At 49.7% G+C, this 16915-nt stretch overlaps 1 protein-coding gene across 2 annotated transcripts in view; it reads left to right on the forward strand.

Annotated features, from left to right (window-relative positions):
- TMEM120B (transmembrane protein 120B) overlaps positions 1-16915 on the forward strand; it is a 44586-nt gene that overhangs the window by 23835 nt on the left and 3836 nt on the right. For both annotated transcript variants that reach the window (XM_040443929.1, XM_040443930.1), the window contains exons 6-11: positions 5154-5243; positions 13051-13116; positions 13613-13674; positions 14832-14924; positions 16040-16104; positions 16453-16521. In XM_040443929.1, coding sequence (XP_040299863.1) covers positions 5154-5243; positions 13051-13116; positions 13613-13674; positions 14832-14924; positions 16040-16104; positions 16453-16521 — 445 coding nt within the window. The remainder of the gene's footprint in view (positions 1-5153; positions 5244-13050; positions 13117-13612; positions 13675-14831; positions 14925-16039; positions 16105-16452; positions 16522-16915) is intronic.

The raw sequence follows: 16915 nt of genomic DNA on the forward strand, positions 1-16915 counted from the left end.
AAGAGGCCTTATAACTAGTAGATAGGAAAGAGCCCAGTGGCACACTGACATTGTGGAATGTTATTTGGCCATAAATAGGAATGAAGTACTGACACGTGCTTCGACATGGATGACCCTTGAAAACGTTATGCTCAGTGAAGTTAGAAAAGGCCACATATTGTATGATTCCATTTATATGAAATGTCTAGAACAGGCACATCTAGAGAGGCAGAAAGCAGATCAGTGGTCAGGAGCAGGGCGGAGGGGAAATGGGGGAGGGTACTGTTGATGGGTATAGGGTTTCTTTTGGAGTGATGAGAAGGTTCCAGAATTAGATGGAAGTCATGAATGTGCAACCCTCTGAATATACTAAAACCTAATGAACTGTATGCTTCGGAAGGGTGAATTTTATGGTATGTGAATTATATATCAATTATGAACAGAAAGAGAAAACAGGAAAGAAGGGAAGAAAGGAAAGAAAAAGGAAAATATCACAGACTGCCTGGGTTTGAATCCTGGCTTTGGGACTAACTGGCTGTTACCGTGAGCACATTCCCTCTGGGAGCCTCAGTCTCCCCATCTGTAAAATGGGGGGGGGGGAACACCAGGTTGTGCGAGCTGCGTGTGGAGGGCTCTGCCCACTGCCTGGCACCAGCGATGCCGGTGAGAGTGTCAGCCGCTGCTTTTGGAGCAGGCGAAAGCCATGCTGCTCTGAGAGGCTGCGGCCTGGCGGCTCAGACTGCACTGCCTCATGGGGTTTCATTCCCCTCTCCCCTGCCCTGGCTTTTCTGCCCCGAGGGGAGGTAGCCAAGCACAACTTGGGCATTTGGCCCCGTGTCAGGGGTTTATTTCCTGGCAAGCGCTTGGCTGGGAGTCCGGTTGCTGGTCTGGCCACTTGAATGTCCAAACAAAGGCCCTTTGAGGTCCTGGGCCCGTGCCTGCCTGCTGCCTCGGGGCTGGACAGGTTCCCCGGAGGGTAGAGGCTGCACACATCAGTACTGCCTGCTCACATGCCATTCTGGAAAGGATACAAGTACTCGATGTGCAACCAGATTCCCTTGCACTGGGACATCTAGGGCCCTCAAAAGGGCACACCAGTCGTATGTTGTCAAGTTCTAAAATTCAGTCTTCTCCCCATCCCTTTCTGTGTGCATTTCCTGGGGCTGTAGTAACAGTGCCTCGAGCAGGATAGCTTAGAACAACAGAAATCTATTTTCTCACAGTTCTAGAGGCCGGAAGTCTGAAATCAAGGTGTGGGCAGAACCATGCTCACTCTGAAGGCTCTAGGGGAGAATCCTGCCTTGACTCTTCCAGTTTCTGGTGGTGCCTGCTTCCTTGGCGTTCCTGACTTAAAGAAAGCTGTTCCCTTCCATTCTCAGCTTCATGTGCCTCAACCTTGTCCTGTAGCCTCCTTCCCTGTATGTCCCTGTGTTTCTTTTATGGCCTTCTTATGAGGACGCCCGTCTCTGCAGTCAGGGTCCACCCTAACCCAATATGACCGACCTTATCTTAATTAATTACATTTGCAAAGACCCCTATTTCCAAATAAGGTCATATTCTGAGGTCCTGGGTGGATGTGAATTTTGAGGGAACTCTATTCAACCTAGTATACCTTCTTTGGGTTATAAATAGGACCAGGGAGGGGGGCTGGGCAGGCAGCTTATCTCTCTTCTTTTGCCCTCAGGGAAGCTTGCCCTGCTGTTTAACCTTGGGCAAATGACCTAACCTCTCGCCACACAGAAAATGAAGATAGTGAGAGCTACATGGTAGAATGGTTGAGAGGACTGGATAGGTTATATCTGCAGTGTTTAGTGCCTGGCACATAAGTGCTGCCTAAGTGTGAACAGTTGTGATTGCTGCCATCTTTTGTGCTGGAGGAGATCACAGCTTAATATCCAGTGCCCAAAGAGCAGGATTTTCTTTCCTTACTCTTGCCCCCTTGAGGTGGTTTCCTTGCTGGGTGCCCCACCCAAAGTCCCTTCTGTGGTACCTCTAAGTCTGGAGCTGGGCATGGCTAACGTCCCTCAGAACCATGGGTTCTAGGTCCAGCTCTGCCACTCACAGATCGTGTGACCTTGAGTAGAGCCCTTGATCTCTCTGTGTGTGCTTCCTCGTCTTCCCCATGACCAGAGGACATCTGCCCATGTTGCCGGGCCTTTGGGAGGCTTTGGTGAGGCTGCTGGAGAGTGTGATGTCTCCTTCTTCCGCCTTCAGGCCAAGAGGCTGTGTCTAGTTAGAATTGTCCTCTATCAAGATTGGGTTTTGAAGCTGGCAGGAAAGAGGTGGTTGGGATTAAGCTTGGGTTGGTTGGGCTAGGGTTTGGATTTCACTCCTGGGCAGTTCATTTCCTCTCTCTCAATCTCAGTTTCCTCATCTATAAAATGGGAAGTTGTACCATCTTAGTTTGTGTTCCCCCAGAAGTAACCCAAGCACTCAAGCATTTGAGTGCCAGCAGTTTATTTGGGAGGTGATCCCAGGGAACATTGGTAGGGGAATGGGAAGTGAGACAGGAGGGGCTACCTGTGGGCATCTGGACTCCAGTGCTGCTGGAGAACTGGGGACAGCATGGAACATGCCTCAGTTATCCCACTTGAGGGGCAAAGGAGCAAGGGTATTTTTCTTCCTGCTGCTGTTGGTCAGGGGAGTTGAGGACTGCTTCCAGAGGGTGATAATTCCCCTTCCCTCCTGATCTGCCTCTCGAATCAGCAGAGTGAGCTCTGAGCCCAGGCATGCCAGGAGTTGCAGGTTCTGGCTGTTGGGAGTTCTATAGACGGGCACAGACGCAGTAAATGCACCTGCACAAGAAGCAGTCCTGTAGGGCTGTTCGAAGACACAGACAGGTCATCCATGTCAAGTGCCTGCCCCATTGCAAGTTCCCAGTAATTAGTGCTGGCCTGGTGTGGCAGCCTGAAGGCATGCATGTTCTAATCCTCAGACTGTGCAAATATATTACCTTACATGGCAAAACATCTTTGCAGATAGGTTAAGCTAAGGATCTTGGGAAGAGATTATCCTGGATTATTCAGTGGCCCCAATGTAAGTACAAGAGTCCTTAGAAGAGGGAGATAGGAGGGTCCGAGTGAGAAGCGGAGGTCAGTGATGCAGTGCCACAAAACAAGGAATGCAGGTGCCTCAAGAAGCTGGAAAAGGTAAGGAAATGGATCCTCCCCTACAGCCTCCAGAAGGAGCCCAGCCCTGCTGACCCATTGCAGACTTCTGACCTCCAGAACTATAAGGAAATAAATGTATGTTGCTTTAAGCCACTAGGTTTGTGGTCATTTGTTACAGCAGCAACAGGAAGCTCATACATTTTGTCAGAGCAGGCCGAGGCCAGCACCTCAAGCATGTCCCTAACGTGGTGGGGCCATAAAACTTTACTCCATTCTTTTCTTTACTGATAAGATATAGGAAAGGACCAATGAAAACTATCCTGGTAACCCGGACTCACTCCTGGGCCTGCCTCTTGTTTGGAGGCGAGCTCAGAAGTCAGTATCTAAGTGACTCTGCACTGGGGAGGCCGACCCCACCCCAACACCCTGTTCGAGTAAGCCTTTGATTTCCTCGGAGTTAAGCATCTGAGACTCATTTCTCAGCCTTTGGGTACTCTGTGATACTTCCAAAATTATAACCGGGAACGTATGTAGCCCTTCCTATGCCTCAGGCACTGTTCTACACCCTGCATGTGTGAAACTCAGCCGATGCTGATAGCAGCCTACACGGGAGCTGCTGGTACTCTCCCCGCTCCAGGGGGGGCAGTGATGGCACGGTGGGGGGGGGGATTACCAATGTGCCCCCGGTCCCACAGTGGGAAAGAGGCAGAGCTGGGATTTGAACTCAGGCCCTGAGTTTCCAGAGTGTGCTCCTGGCCCTCCTGAGACCGCCTCTGCAGACGATGGTTCAGGAGGGCTTGGGGTGGAAAGTCTGTCATCTGTGACCACAAAACAGGGTCACATAGCTTGAAAGACACCTTCCAACTTCTACTTATTGTTGGAGTCACACTCTTCCATTTCCCTCCTGGGGTTATCATAGTTGTCCCCATACTTGTCAGAGACAGGAATGGAGGAGATTGGAAGTGTTCTCCCTCCCATGTGCAGATGGATGGTGCCCCGTACAGTCACTTCTGTTCCCACGCTGAATGGATGTGGAGGGCACTGGCAGCTACCGAGGCGCTTCCCTTTGGGGTGGAAGATAAAGCCTTCATTAGCATCAGGGGCAGGGGAGCCCTCCAAGGGGCTGTCTGTTGCTGGCTCTGTCCCAGGACCCTTCACCCAGGAATGTTCAGGTAGGGGGTCGGCCTTTGCATTTTACAGACAGCAGAGCTGAGGCCGGGCAGGTCTCTGACAGGGTCACACACAGCATGTCTGCAAGCTTTCCACCCTGACCGGGGCACAGCAGCAGCTCCAGCCGCTGTGTTCTGTCCACCTTGAAGACTTACTCTGCCCAGCTCTGGTACCACAGAGGAGGCGGGGAGTTCTTAAGTTCATCTTACAGACGAGATTCAGGCCGTAAGAACTGTTTTGTAAGTGCAACGAAGTTTAAAGATGGTTTAAGGGGACAGAGGGAATTTACATTTTGAGGCTGTAGACAGTCTAAAAATAAAATATTAGAGGGGCGCCTGGGTGGCTCAGTCGGTTGAGCGTCCGACGTCGACTCAGGTCATGATCTCACGGTTTGTGAGTTCGAGCCCCGTGTCGGGCTCTGTGCTGACGGCTTGGAGCCTGCTTCGGATTCTGTGTCTCCTCCTCTCTCTGCCCATCCCCCGCTTGTGCTCTGTCTCTCAAAAATAAATAAATTAAAAAAAAAATTTTTAATAAACTATTAGGTTTTCTACTTAGAGTCCTGTTGCCATTCCACCAAAAATTTCACATCAGACAGTGAGAATTTAGAAAGGAGAGAGGGTGCCCTAGGCTGAGTGCTCAGGGAGGGAGAGGAAACCAGCTGGAGCCCTAAAAGGAGACCAGCTGGGTTGGATTTCGGTAGAAAGGTGAGGGAGACAGGCACTCCAGGTGGAGGCCAGGCTTCCTCTGCCTTGCCCAGGATCAGCACAAGTTTCCAGAGGCACGCCTGGTAGGCAGCGCTCATCCTGGTGTGCTTGTTCTATTGCAGCGCGGGTGGGAGATCTGTGCCCGGTTCTCATGCCTGCTCTCCTCCCCGGGGTTGTTTCTTTCCACCAGGGTGACTGACGAAGTTTTTAACTTCCTGCTGGTGTGGTATTACTGCACCCTGACAATCCGGGAGAGCATTCTCATCAGCAATGGCTCGAGGTAACAGGGGACCTGGCTTTGTGGGGGGGGGGGGGCGTCGGGGGAGCCAAAGAAAGATCTGGAACGGATGCAGGGGAGGGCTGTCACCCCCAGCCTGTATTCCCTTCCTCCTCAGAGGGGGCGGGGGGTTGTCTGTGACTGTTCAGATCCAGGGAGGAGGGAAAACATGTCTGCTGGTGCAGCGTCACTCGCCATGGTCAGTCTCTTGCTTACAAAAAACTAACTCAAATGGGTTTAACACAACAAGAAGTTTATTTTCTCGTATCAAGGAACAGGTCTGTTGGGGCTGACTTCAGGTCAAGCTTAATCCAGGTACTTAGACAATGTTATCAGGACCCACTTTCTCTCCACCCTTCACCTCTGCCTTCTAGTATGATGTTTTCATTATCAGTCTCCATGTAGAAGCACCTGGGAGCTCCAGGCTCAAGTCTTTGTTTCTAGCATTCTCAGCAAAATAGGGCACATCACTTTTTTTCCAAGAGCCTCACTGGGTCCCATTGGCACTTGCTGAATCATGTGCCTGTCTCTGCACCAATCACTGTGGCCAGAGAATGCATGGCTGTGATTGGCCAGGCTTGAGCCTCATGCCTGCCCCTACAGCTTAGGAGCTCAGTGTCAGGAGGGGAGTGGTTCCCCAGAGGAAAATTGGGATACTGTCACCATGAGGATGAATGGATTCTGGTGACAGGAGTGACTGGTCCCCCCCCCCCCAGGGAGATAGGGAGGATGGAGAACATGTGGTAACGGCCTTGGTTCAAACCTGCTCTGTTACCCAGCTGGTGCTGAGGAGGAAGACAGTCAGGCTGGGAGTGAAGGTTCCAGAGTCCTAGTCCCAGTGCTATTCCTGAGCAGCTCTGTGACCCTGGGCAACTGATGTCCACTCTCTGGGCTATTTCACAGCCCCCTGGGGGAGTGTGTCTCAGGGTTGCTGAGTGAATCAAGACACTTGGGGCTCCCCATCACTGAGGGCCTTCTATGCCAGGAGCCCTGCTATTTTCTCATTCTCCTTCCTACCCCCACCTGTCTCTGAGCTGAGACCACGACTTGCCACCTGCAGGACCCATTTTCCACAGGTCTGATTCCTTTTTGGGATGGCCGTTTTCATCTCTGTGTGCCATGCTTGCCCCTATTTTCCCCTGGAACAGGAAGTAACAACCGCCCAACCCCTCCCTGCTTCTTTCCCTCTGGACACTACGAAGGAACTGTCATGAACTGTGTATTTCAGATTGGGGGGAGGGGTGTCTGCAAACTCCTAAATAATTTGCCACCTTTCACTTTCTGCCCAGTGGTCTCTTATGGCAGATCCCTGCCCTGCCGGGCCTTAGCCTGCATGTAGAGCCCAGAGGTAAGGAGCAGGGGAACAGCGAGTTTTAGGTATACAGCCCTGCAGCATGTAGCCCTTTAGAAAAAAAGATCAGTGTTTCTCAAACTACACTTGTTTTTTACCCACCCTCTCCATTTTTGCCTTTTCCATGTATCATCTGGTTGATACTGTTCACATTTTAAATCAACCTCTCCTTTTTTTTTAAACTTCAATAAATATTAGTTTATTTTAGAAGGAAATTTTATTTCATCACCATACATGGAAAACCAGCATCAGTCGCAGGAAGGAGGAAGTAGTGTAAAAATATCCTTTTGTTTTCCTTGTATAAGTTATTGAAGTCAATTATTTTTGCTTCCGGAAGGCTCTGAGCCTGAGGCCTGCCATCTCTCTCTTCGTGTGTGTACATGAGTGTGAAAAGGGAGATTTTTGGACCTGAGAGGCATTAAAGAGACTCTCCCGGACTTAGGAGAACAAAGAGAACTAAAGAGATGCCCTTTCCCCACACAGTTCAGTAGAATCTAGTGCGACACTCAGGTGTCATCTAAAACTTGAAATACACGCCCCAAGCTTTGGGAAACACTGAAGTGAAAAATCTCACCAAATAAATAACACTCATAGTCTTCCTTAATTGTAGTGAATAGTATCTTTCTGCTTTTGAGTGTCATTGGAGGGGAGCCAGGGTGGTAGATAGTGGGGAAAGGGGGCCGGGGCAAGTGGCAAAGTCTTCTTGGTCATGAATTCTCTTTCTGTTGTCATGGGCTTGCTGTCAGTCTTACAGTTTTATCCTTCTGATGGACTCTAAGAGTCTTCAGAGGCATGCTACATCTCTAACAGTCACTAACACTTTAGTAAGAGTTACTCTGGTCACCTCTTTATCTAGTGTGACAAGCTGTGGATGGGGCAGGGGAGAGGCATTACCAGAGAGAAAGGAACAGGACTGAGTGGAGGTCCCTGCAAGTGTGGGTCACACCAGGAAAGTGGGAAGGGGGACACAGGGGGGTAGAAGTGGGGTTCCAAAGCCAAGCCTCATTCGCCTAACACTTCAGCAGGTATCTCAAGTTGTAATGGGACTGTTCTTCTGGGCCTCTCTTCTGCTGTGGCCTGGGGCAGGGGTTTGGATGTGGTGGGGGCTGGGATCTGGAATGGGTGGGGTGGGTTTGGTGCTTTATCTTCTGGAATGACTTTGGAGCTGTGGTTCATTAGCTCAGTTAGTGCAATAAGCAAATCAAGTTCCTTTGCAAATCCTGCAAATGAGGGAAAACCACCAGTTAGGAGTAAACCTGAGGGGGAAACATTTATAAGCATACCTTGTCTAATTGCACTTTGCAAACGTAGTGTTTTTTATAAATTGAAGATTTGTGACAACCTTGTGCCGAGTAGGTCTATCGGCATCATTTTTCCAACAGCATTCGCTCATTTGGTGTCTCTGTCACATTTTGCTAATTCTTTCAGTATTTAAAACTTTTTTCATTATTATTATATTTGTTATAGTGATCTGTGATCAGTAATTAAAATTTGCTGAAAGCTCAGATGATGGTTAGTATTTTTTTAGCAATATATATTTTTTAAATTAATTTTTTATTAAAAAAAATTTTTTTAATGTTTATTTATTTTTGAGAGACACAGGGACAGAGTGAGAGCAGGGGAGGGGCAGAGAGAGAGGGAGACACAGAATCCAAAGCAGGCTCCAGGCTCTGGGCTATCAGCACAGAGCCCGACATGGGGCTTGAACCCACGAACTGTGAGATCATGACCTGAGCCGAAGCCAGATGCTTAACTGACTGAGCCACCCAGGCGCCCCTAATTTTTTTTTTTAAACATTTATTCATTTATGAGAGAGAGAGCACAAGCAGGGTAGGGGCAGAGAGAGAGGGAGACACAGAATCTGAAGCAAGCTCCAGGCTCCAAGCTGTGAGCACAGAGCCCAATGTGGGGCTCAAACTCAAGCTGTGAGATCGTGACCTGAGCTGAAGCCGGACGTTTAACCGACTGAGCCACCCAGGAGCCCCACAATATATTTTTAAATGAGGGTATATACGTTGTTTTTGGGGTTTTTTTTTATTTAAATTTTTTTTAATTTTAGAGTGTGAGCAGGGGAGAGGGGCAGAGGGAGATAGAGAATCTTAAGCAGCTTCACGGTCAGCACAGAGCCTGACACAGGGCTCGATCTCAACAACCCTGAGATTGTCACCTGAGCAAAATCAAGAGTTGGGTGCTTGACCAACTGTCTGAGTCACCCGGGAGCCCCTGTGCATTGTTTTTTTAGACCTGCTATTGCACACTTAACTAGACTACAGTACAGTGTAAACATAACTTCTATAGGTACTGGGAAACCAAAAACTTCACTTGACTTGCTTTATTGTGACATTTGCTTTGTTGCAGTGGCCTGAAAGTATACCCACAATCTCTCTGAAGTATGCCTGTGTATTAATAGTTCAAGGTGTTAAAACTGGCTCAGTGTTAACAGTCCTTCTCCCCATTCTGTTCTGCTGCTGCACTGGCCAGCATCACAACAAATCAACAATCTCACAGGAAAGAGCTCTTTCCTCGGAAGATCCAGTTGTAATTTTGAGATTGATTTCTGATTGGCTGGGCTGAGGTCATATGCTCATCCTTGAGCCAATCACTGTGGCTGAAGGGATGTAGAGTCCCAATTGCCTGGCTGTGAGTCATGTGCCCAGTTATATCCCTCAGCTCCCTTTCAACCACCCAGATGGAGTGTGGGGATGAGGTGGTTCACCAAAGGAAGGGCCTGGCGTGAAGCCAGCATGCAGGGAGGATGAGGGTGTGCAGGGGGTTGGGGGGTGGTGATTGACAGAGAGGCAAAACAGCAGATGTCCTCTATAGTTAGTTCTGGGCCAGAATAAGTAATGAATCAGGGATCGTGTTAGCTTTCTTGGCCAGCCAGCCCATGGGTGCTTGGTTCCAATTGGCTGTTGTAGGGGCCTTTCCTAGGATAAAGACTAGGGGTGGCCAGGAGGGAGGGATCCTCAGAGTGGAAGCTAGCTATTTCCCCTGACTGCCCACATGACCCAAGCTCAAAGCCAGAAACAGCCTGTGATTGAATAATTGCTGGTGCCTGTAGATTGTGCACACATGTAAATATGGCTGAGGTCCTAAAGAGAGGACTGTGGTCTCCTCAGGCACCATCCCCAGACACTGGGCCACGCTATTCCTACATTGTGGCTATGTGTATACCACTCTTCATTGGGTATCTACTGTCTGTACATTAAAAAGCCCATTAACCCCTACAAACTTTATTTCTGTGGCAAAACAGGCTCAAAGAGTGAGTAATGGGTGCAGGTTTCTTTTGGGGTGATAAAAATGTCCTAAAACTGATTGTAGTCACGGTTGTGCAGCTGTGTGAATGTCCTGAAAACCACTGACTTGTGGATCCACTAAGTGGATGACGTGTATGATAATCTGAATTGAATCACAATAAAGCAGTTGCACACACACACACACACAGGGCACAAAACCAGCCCAGCACCCTGGAGAGTGCAGATAGATGAGGGGGCTCATGAACGCCATGCCAGGGAAGAAGCAGTTTCTAGCCTTTCCTAGTGCATCTGAGCGGTGCTTACTTATTGGGGGCACCTGTCAGAGCTGGGCTTTGGGCACTGTGAGCTGTGGACTGGGAGCTGCTGCCCAGCCAGGCTTGCTGCATACATCCTGCGTCTCTGGCTGCTCCCACACCGGGAGGGGGCATTCTCGGGGTGGGGGTGGGTGGGTTGGGGAGGAAGACAAAGGGGCACTGGGTTTGCCAAGCCTTAAGGGCTTGTGTGTGTGGCTCTGCAGAGAACTTGGGGAGAAGTGGTTCCGGAGAGGCTTCTTGGGTGCTCTGCAAGCTGAAAGTCTGCGGATGGGGCTAACTGCCTTTTCTATCAGAAAATTAGAGCCAGGGGTCCTTGTAGACTCTGACAGGCAATACAGGGACATTGGGAGGGGGAGTCTGGGCACAAAGAAGTGGGTGGATGTCTCGTCCTGCACCTGCATGCTGGTGGCGTCTAGACCAGCTGCTGCTTCATCGGCCATACCTCCTGGACATCACTTCATTCGTTTCAGCATCTATTTAGTGCCTACTGTTTACCAGGTGCTATTAGTGCTAGGCATAAAGAGTCACCTAAGACCTTGTTCCTAACCATAACCCTCGAGGTATCCACAGGCCATGCCTGAGCCCCTAATTTATGTCCAGGTCTATTGTAGGATTGCAAAGAGGAAAGATGAGTAAGATCCAGTCCCTGCTTGTAGGATGTCTGCATCTGATTAGAAGGTTTTAAGACAACTCAAACCCACTTACTAAGACAATGCAAGTTAAAACCTCAATGACACAGTAATTTTCACCTAATAAGAAATTTTAAAACTTGGAATCCAGCATTGGTGAGGGTTTGGGGAACCAAATTTCTACTGGCCAGTCCTTGGGAGGAAGGAGCCCAGCTGCTCCCAGGCTGCATTTGGCAAAGCAAATCATTGCCACATTGTGTTCAGGTAACTGAGCTCTTAGAAGCTGGAGAAGATCAGAGGCCAGAGACAAGACTCAAGGACTTCGAAGGTTAAAAGGTTTGAGGGTCCAGCTTTCATCCTAGGCTGGAATATTGACACTGAGGAGCGATTGACAGGCTCCCTCCTGTCCTGTGGAGTGAGAGCTCTCAGTTGGGGGAGCACTGGGTTCTGAAAACAGGGTTCCCACAGCTTCTGGACTGGACACAGGAAGTCCAGGGCTGGTCAAGGCCCTGCTGTAGATGGAGGAGCAGATGAGCCCAGGGCATGGGCTCCCAGGGAGAAACTGTCTGGGACGATGTGAGATGCTGTGTGGACAGTCTGTCATTTCTCTGTGTCTGCGTGGGATAACGTAGGTAGCTCCAGCTCTCTGTAAGTGTGTGTGCGTGCGTGCGCTGTGTTTATTCAACACACTGAGCACCTGCTCTGAGCCAGGTGTCACAGATACATCCATGAAGAAGACAGACAAAATTGCTGCTTTTCTCATGTTTACATTTGGGGAAGAGGGTTCAGAGAACAAACAAGGGGAAAAAAGGAGTAATTTCAGATAGTGGTAAGCACCGTGAAGAAAATGAAACAGGGTGATGTCATGTAAAGTGGAGCTGCCTGGCTGTTTTAGATAAGGTAGCCGGAGGCCTTTTGGGGGAGGGGACAGTTGGTCCAAAACTTGAATTTGGATCAGGAGCCAGGCAGGCCAAGTTCTTGGAGCAGAGAGAATAGCAAGTGCAAAGTCCCTATTAGACAAAATACCACAGGCTGGGTGGTTTAAGCAACAGAAATCTATTTTCTTATAGTTCTGGAGGCTCGAAGTCCAAAATCAAGGTGAGGTGCCAGCAGGATTGGTTTCCCCTAAGGCCTGTCCCTGGCTTACACATGGTCACCATGGCTTCATGTGGCCTTTGGGGGCTTGAACTCTGAGCTCTGAGGTCAAGAGTCTGACACTTAACCAACTGAGCCACCCAGGTGCCCTTTTTTAAAATTTTATTTTAAGTTTATTTATTTATTTTGAGAGAAAGACCGAGTGCACAAGTGGGAGAGGGGCAGAGAAAAGGAGGGACAGAATCCCAAGCAGGCTTTGTGTCATCAGCACAGAACCTGATGTGGGGCTCAAACCCACAAACTGAGATCACGACCTGACCTGAGATCAAGAATCGGGTGTTATTTGATTTTTAATTTTTTTTAATATTTTTATTTTTGAGACAGAGAGACAGAGCATGAGCAGAGGAGGGGCAGAGAGAGAGGGAGACACAGAATCTGAAGTAGGCTCCAGGCTCCGAGCTGTCAGCACAGAGCCCGACGCGAAGCTCGAACTCACAGACTGTGAGATCATGACCCGAGCTGAAGTCGGACGCTTAACCGACTGAGCCACCCAGGTGCCCCAAGAATCGGGTGTTTAACCGACTGTGCCACCCAGGCACTCCCCCATCACCTTTTTTTAAACCTTAATTAACTCTTTAAAGTTCCTACTTCCAGGGGTCCTTGGCTGGCTCAGTCAGTGGAGCATGTGACTCGATACCTGGGTCGTGAATTTGAGCCCCATGTTGGGTATGGAGATTACTTAAATAAAGTTCCTATCTCCAAAACCAGTCACATTCTAAGGTACTGGGGGTTAGGGCTGCGACATAGGAATTTGAGAGACACAATTCAGCCTCTAACAGGACCTGAGGTAGCAATGGGCTTGGCAGGTTCAAGGAGAGGACAGGGAGACAGGGCTTGAAGTAGGGTGTGATTAGGGATGTGTTCTTAGGGTAGTGAGAAGCCACTGGGGGCCAGAGTCCTTCTGTGGGTCTCATGGCCAATCTGTGAGTGGTTTATGTGTGATTGTGCATTTCTGTAGGAGAAAAGCACAGAGTCATGGCTTGGGTCTATTTCATGGCTGTTTCTGGGCCGCAGAGTAGCAAACCCACCCCCCCAAGTCTGAGAACAAGAGCCACCTGTGTTTCCTTCCCCACCTGAGCTCCTTTTCCTTCTCCTCTCTCCAAGAATTAAAGGCTGGTGGGTGTCTCACCACTACGTGTCCACGTTCCTCTCTGGAGTGATGCTGACCTGGTGAGTCTCATGGGGGTCCATGAATGGGGGGAGCTGGCAGTAGGCAAGGGGGCACCTTTGGGGCTCCTGGCCTGGGCTGACTTTTGGGCCAAGAAGGAAAGCGTGAGCTTATAGCCAGGCCGCAGGGATCCCCCAGGCCCACTGGGAGGTTTCTGGGGAGGTCCCAATGGCCTGCTGGCTGAGGCAGAGGTAACAGGGAGTGACAGATAGAGCACACGGATGAGGCTCCAAAGGAGACAGATGGAGGGAGTGGGAATCAATAAGAACTTAGGCTTCAGAATGATGATATGTGTCCCCAGGTTGTAGAACGGGCTTAAAGCAATGATGGAAGTAATCTGGTCCAGCCTGAGAGACACTGGTGCTGAAGAAGGGCAGAAATCAGGGACCTCCGTTTAATTTTAAAAGCTTTTCTCTCTTAGTTGGAACAGAGAGGGACAAGGATGAATGTCTGATTTCACAGCATGCCTCACCTTTGCTTTTCCCCACTTCTCTGCAGGCCTAACGGATTAATTTATCAGAAGTTTCGTAATCAGTTTTTAGCGTTTTCCATTTTTCAGAGTGAGTGTCTCTTGCCTAGATTGGGGGGAGGGGGCATGGTTTCCTGTGGCTTTCACTGATGGAGGCCCCTGTCATCCCTCCTCCCTTGTGAGGGGTGCGTCTGGTGTGGAAGGGAGCTCCAGGCAGGGGAGGATCCCAGAAATCCAGGAAAGAGGCATCTCCTCCCAGATCACTGCCCCATCCTGGGGTAGGGGCAGCCTGACCACCCTCACCCCTAGAATCCCCCACCACTGCCTTTTCTTCCACATGTCACAACTGGACTAGTTGTGACTTTTGTGAACTGAGTGGTGTTGAAGGCACAACTCAAAATGGAAATAGAGTATATGTTCTTTTTCTCATTTAAGAATAGCTCTGGATTTATGTACAGTGAACTGGTCCCAGAGGTCACCTCTGGGAATTGGAAACTTGGATAGTTGGGAATAGCAACAGAGAGTTCTGTTTTTCATCCAGTACCTGTTTGTTCCCTTTGAATTTTATAGTGTGTGCGTATTGCCAATTAAAACAATACAATTTGATTTTTAAAAATTTATTTTTAATGTTTGTTTATTTTTGAGAGAGAGAAAGCACGTGAGCAGGGGGGAGGCAGAGAGGGGGACAGAGGATCCGAAGCAGACTCTGTGCTGACAGCAGACAGCCAGATACAGATACGGGGCTCAGATATGGGGCTCAAACTCACGAACTGTGAGATCATGACCTGAGCCCAAAGCAGGAATCAGATACTTAATGGACTGAGCCACCCAGGTGCCCCATGATGGGTATTTTTCTGTGTCAATACAGAGAAGGCTATCTCTTCATTTTTAGTAACTACTAAGTATCTCATTGTATGAAAATGTCTCTTGCTGTCTTAGCATTACACACAGCTCCCAGCATGATGCCACCATTCCAACAAGTATCTATTGAGTGCCCACTGCATGCTTAGGAAAGCTCTAGAAGTTTCTAGTCTAATTGGTGCTTAGCTGGGTCTTCAGATAACCTGCTCCCATTGTATTCTGGATAAGGGATAAAGTGGGTTCAGGCTGAGTGTGTGTGTGTGTGTGTGTGTGTGTGTGTTGGGAATGGGAGGGGGTTGCCCTCTGGGCAGTGAAGACTCCTGGGTCTGCACAGAGCTGGTGCCCGGTCCTGCAGGCTCTGAGCCTGGTGCTGTGCTCCCCCTGCAGGCTGTGTCCAGTTCCTGCAATATTATTACCAGAGGGGCTGCCTCTACAGGCTGCGGGCTCTGGGAGAGAGGAATCATCTGGACCTCACGGTGGGTAAGTAGCCCAGCCTGGGGGTAGGTAGACGAGTACTGGCCCCTCCTTGCTCCCCCAGACCTCACCCCTAATTTCCTACACTGGGAGCACAGACCAATAAAAACATAATAAGACCTACCACACACAAAACCAGGGCTGCTGGCCTCTTGCCTAAGTTGCTTTTCATAATTCATCATGGATTCTGTTTCAGCTGACAAGCTTGAGGCCAGCTGTGTGCCAGGCCTTGATGCATGCTTCTGTGTTACCAAGTGTCTATTTCTTTTAATCTGTGTTTTATATTATAATGCTAGCCTAGTGTTGTGCATGTATAATTTGTGTATAATATACCTACATATAAATATATATAGACACATATATGTATATACATTGGGAAGGTGTGCTTAATTTTTAAAATTTTTTTAAAATTCTCTTTTAATGTTTATTTTTGAGAGAGAGAGAGTGGGGGAGAGGCAGAGAGAGAGGGGGGACAAGAATCTGAAGCAGGCTCCAGGCTTTTAGCTGTCACCACAGAACCTGACACGGGGCTTGAACTCATGAACCATGAGATCATGACCTGAGCCGAAGTCGGACGCTTAACCGACTGGGCTACCCAGGCGCTTCTTTTTTTTTTTTAACTCATGGGGCGATTGCCCAGTCAGAAGAGCTTGAGAACTCTTGTTTCAACTTTCACAGGAAACTCATAAAATTCTGCCATCTTTTGAGATGGTCATTTTCATTGAATTACTCTGCAACGTAGGCCCTACTTTGTCAGGACTCAGTTGAAGTGATGCATGCAAAAGTCCATTATAAAATGCAAAATTCTGTGCAAATTAAAGAACTTATTAAAACACAGTGCCTGCCATGTCAGCTTTCTGCAAGTGTCATCCAGCTCTAGGAGTTCTTGGTGACTTGAAGCCTGAGAGCAGTCAGGCCTGGTGTCAGGTGTTCTGCATGTTCTCTGGGTGATTTTCATAGCTGAGTGCTCACCCATCCACGAGAGGAGAGGGTTGTCCTCCCTGCCCCGTGTGGCTAGTCTCGGGGTGACTGCTGTGGCTAGGCCGCAGGCGCCTGGTGGGGCTGTGGGGGCAACTGAACCCCCTCACATGGGCCCTTGGCTTCCTCCTTCCTCTCCACAGAAGGGTTCCAGTCCTGGATGTGGCGGGGCCTCACCTTCCTCCTGCCTTTCCTGTTCTGTGGCCATGTGAGTCCCCCTGGAGTTTGTGGGTGTCCCCTGCTCTGGGCTGACCCTGGGAATGGGAGGTCTTCAGGCCTCTCCCACATTCACCAGCCATCCCCGGGCTGAGCCCTACAGGGTCCTGGCATGCCAAAGGCAAGAGACAGAAGTGGCCCTCAGCACCAGCATGCTGATTCCCACATCTTCAGGCTGTTCTGGCGTAGGGTGGCCCCAGTTTCATTTTGGGGGGTTCTCAGTGTCTTGGGATAGGTGATACCAGAACCTTGGGGGAGCCTGGCCCATTCCCTGGGGTTCCCCATGTGGGACTCCAGGGGAGTCTGTTGGGGCAAGCGGCGCCTGCCTCCCTCTCTCCAGTTCTGGCAGCTCTACAATGCCGTCACGTTGTTTGAGCTCTCCAGCCACGAGGAATGCAGAGAATGGCAGGTATGGGGTGTGTGTGTGTGTGTGTGTGTGTGTGTGCGCGCGCGCGCGTGCGTGTGTGTTGGTGGGTGGCAGAGGGTGTCCTGCAGAAGGCTGGGCCAGCTTGGAGAGAATTCTTTCCTCAGCTACCCCTTGATTCCCCACCATGGGGCCCTGTGCTCAGAGCTCCCTGCTACTGGGGCCTGGGAGACTGGGAGGGAACTCGGGAAGCCGCGGAACCCCTAAGTGGTCTGAGAGCCCTATTGAATGCTATGGGTGGGGAGGGGCGGGGGCAAGAGAGAAGCCATCTCCAACCCTCCGTGACCCTGAAGATTCACAGCCTTCACACAGTTGGCCCAGATCTCTGCTTTCTGCTGGTGGAACCCTGCAGTTTTCTGGCAGCTTACGCTAAGGGGGT

This window comes from Herpailurus yagouaroundi, unplaced genomic scaffold (genome assembly GCF_014898765.1).
Source record: "Herpailurus yagouaroundi ecotype Mexico unplaced genomic scaffold, PumYag 191, whole genome shotgun sequence".
Lineage (NCBI taxonomy): Eukaryota > Metazoa > Chordata > Mammalia > Carnivora > Felidae > Herpailurus > Herpailurus yagouaroundi.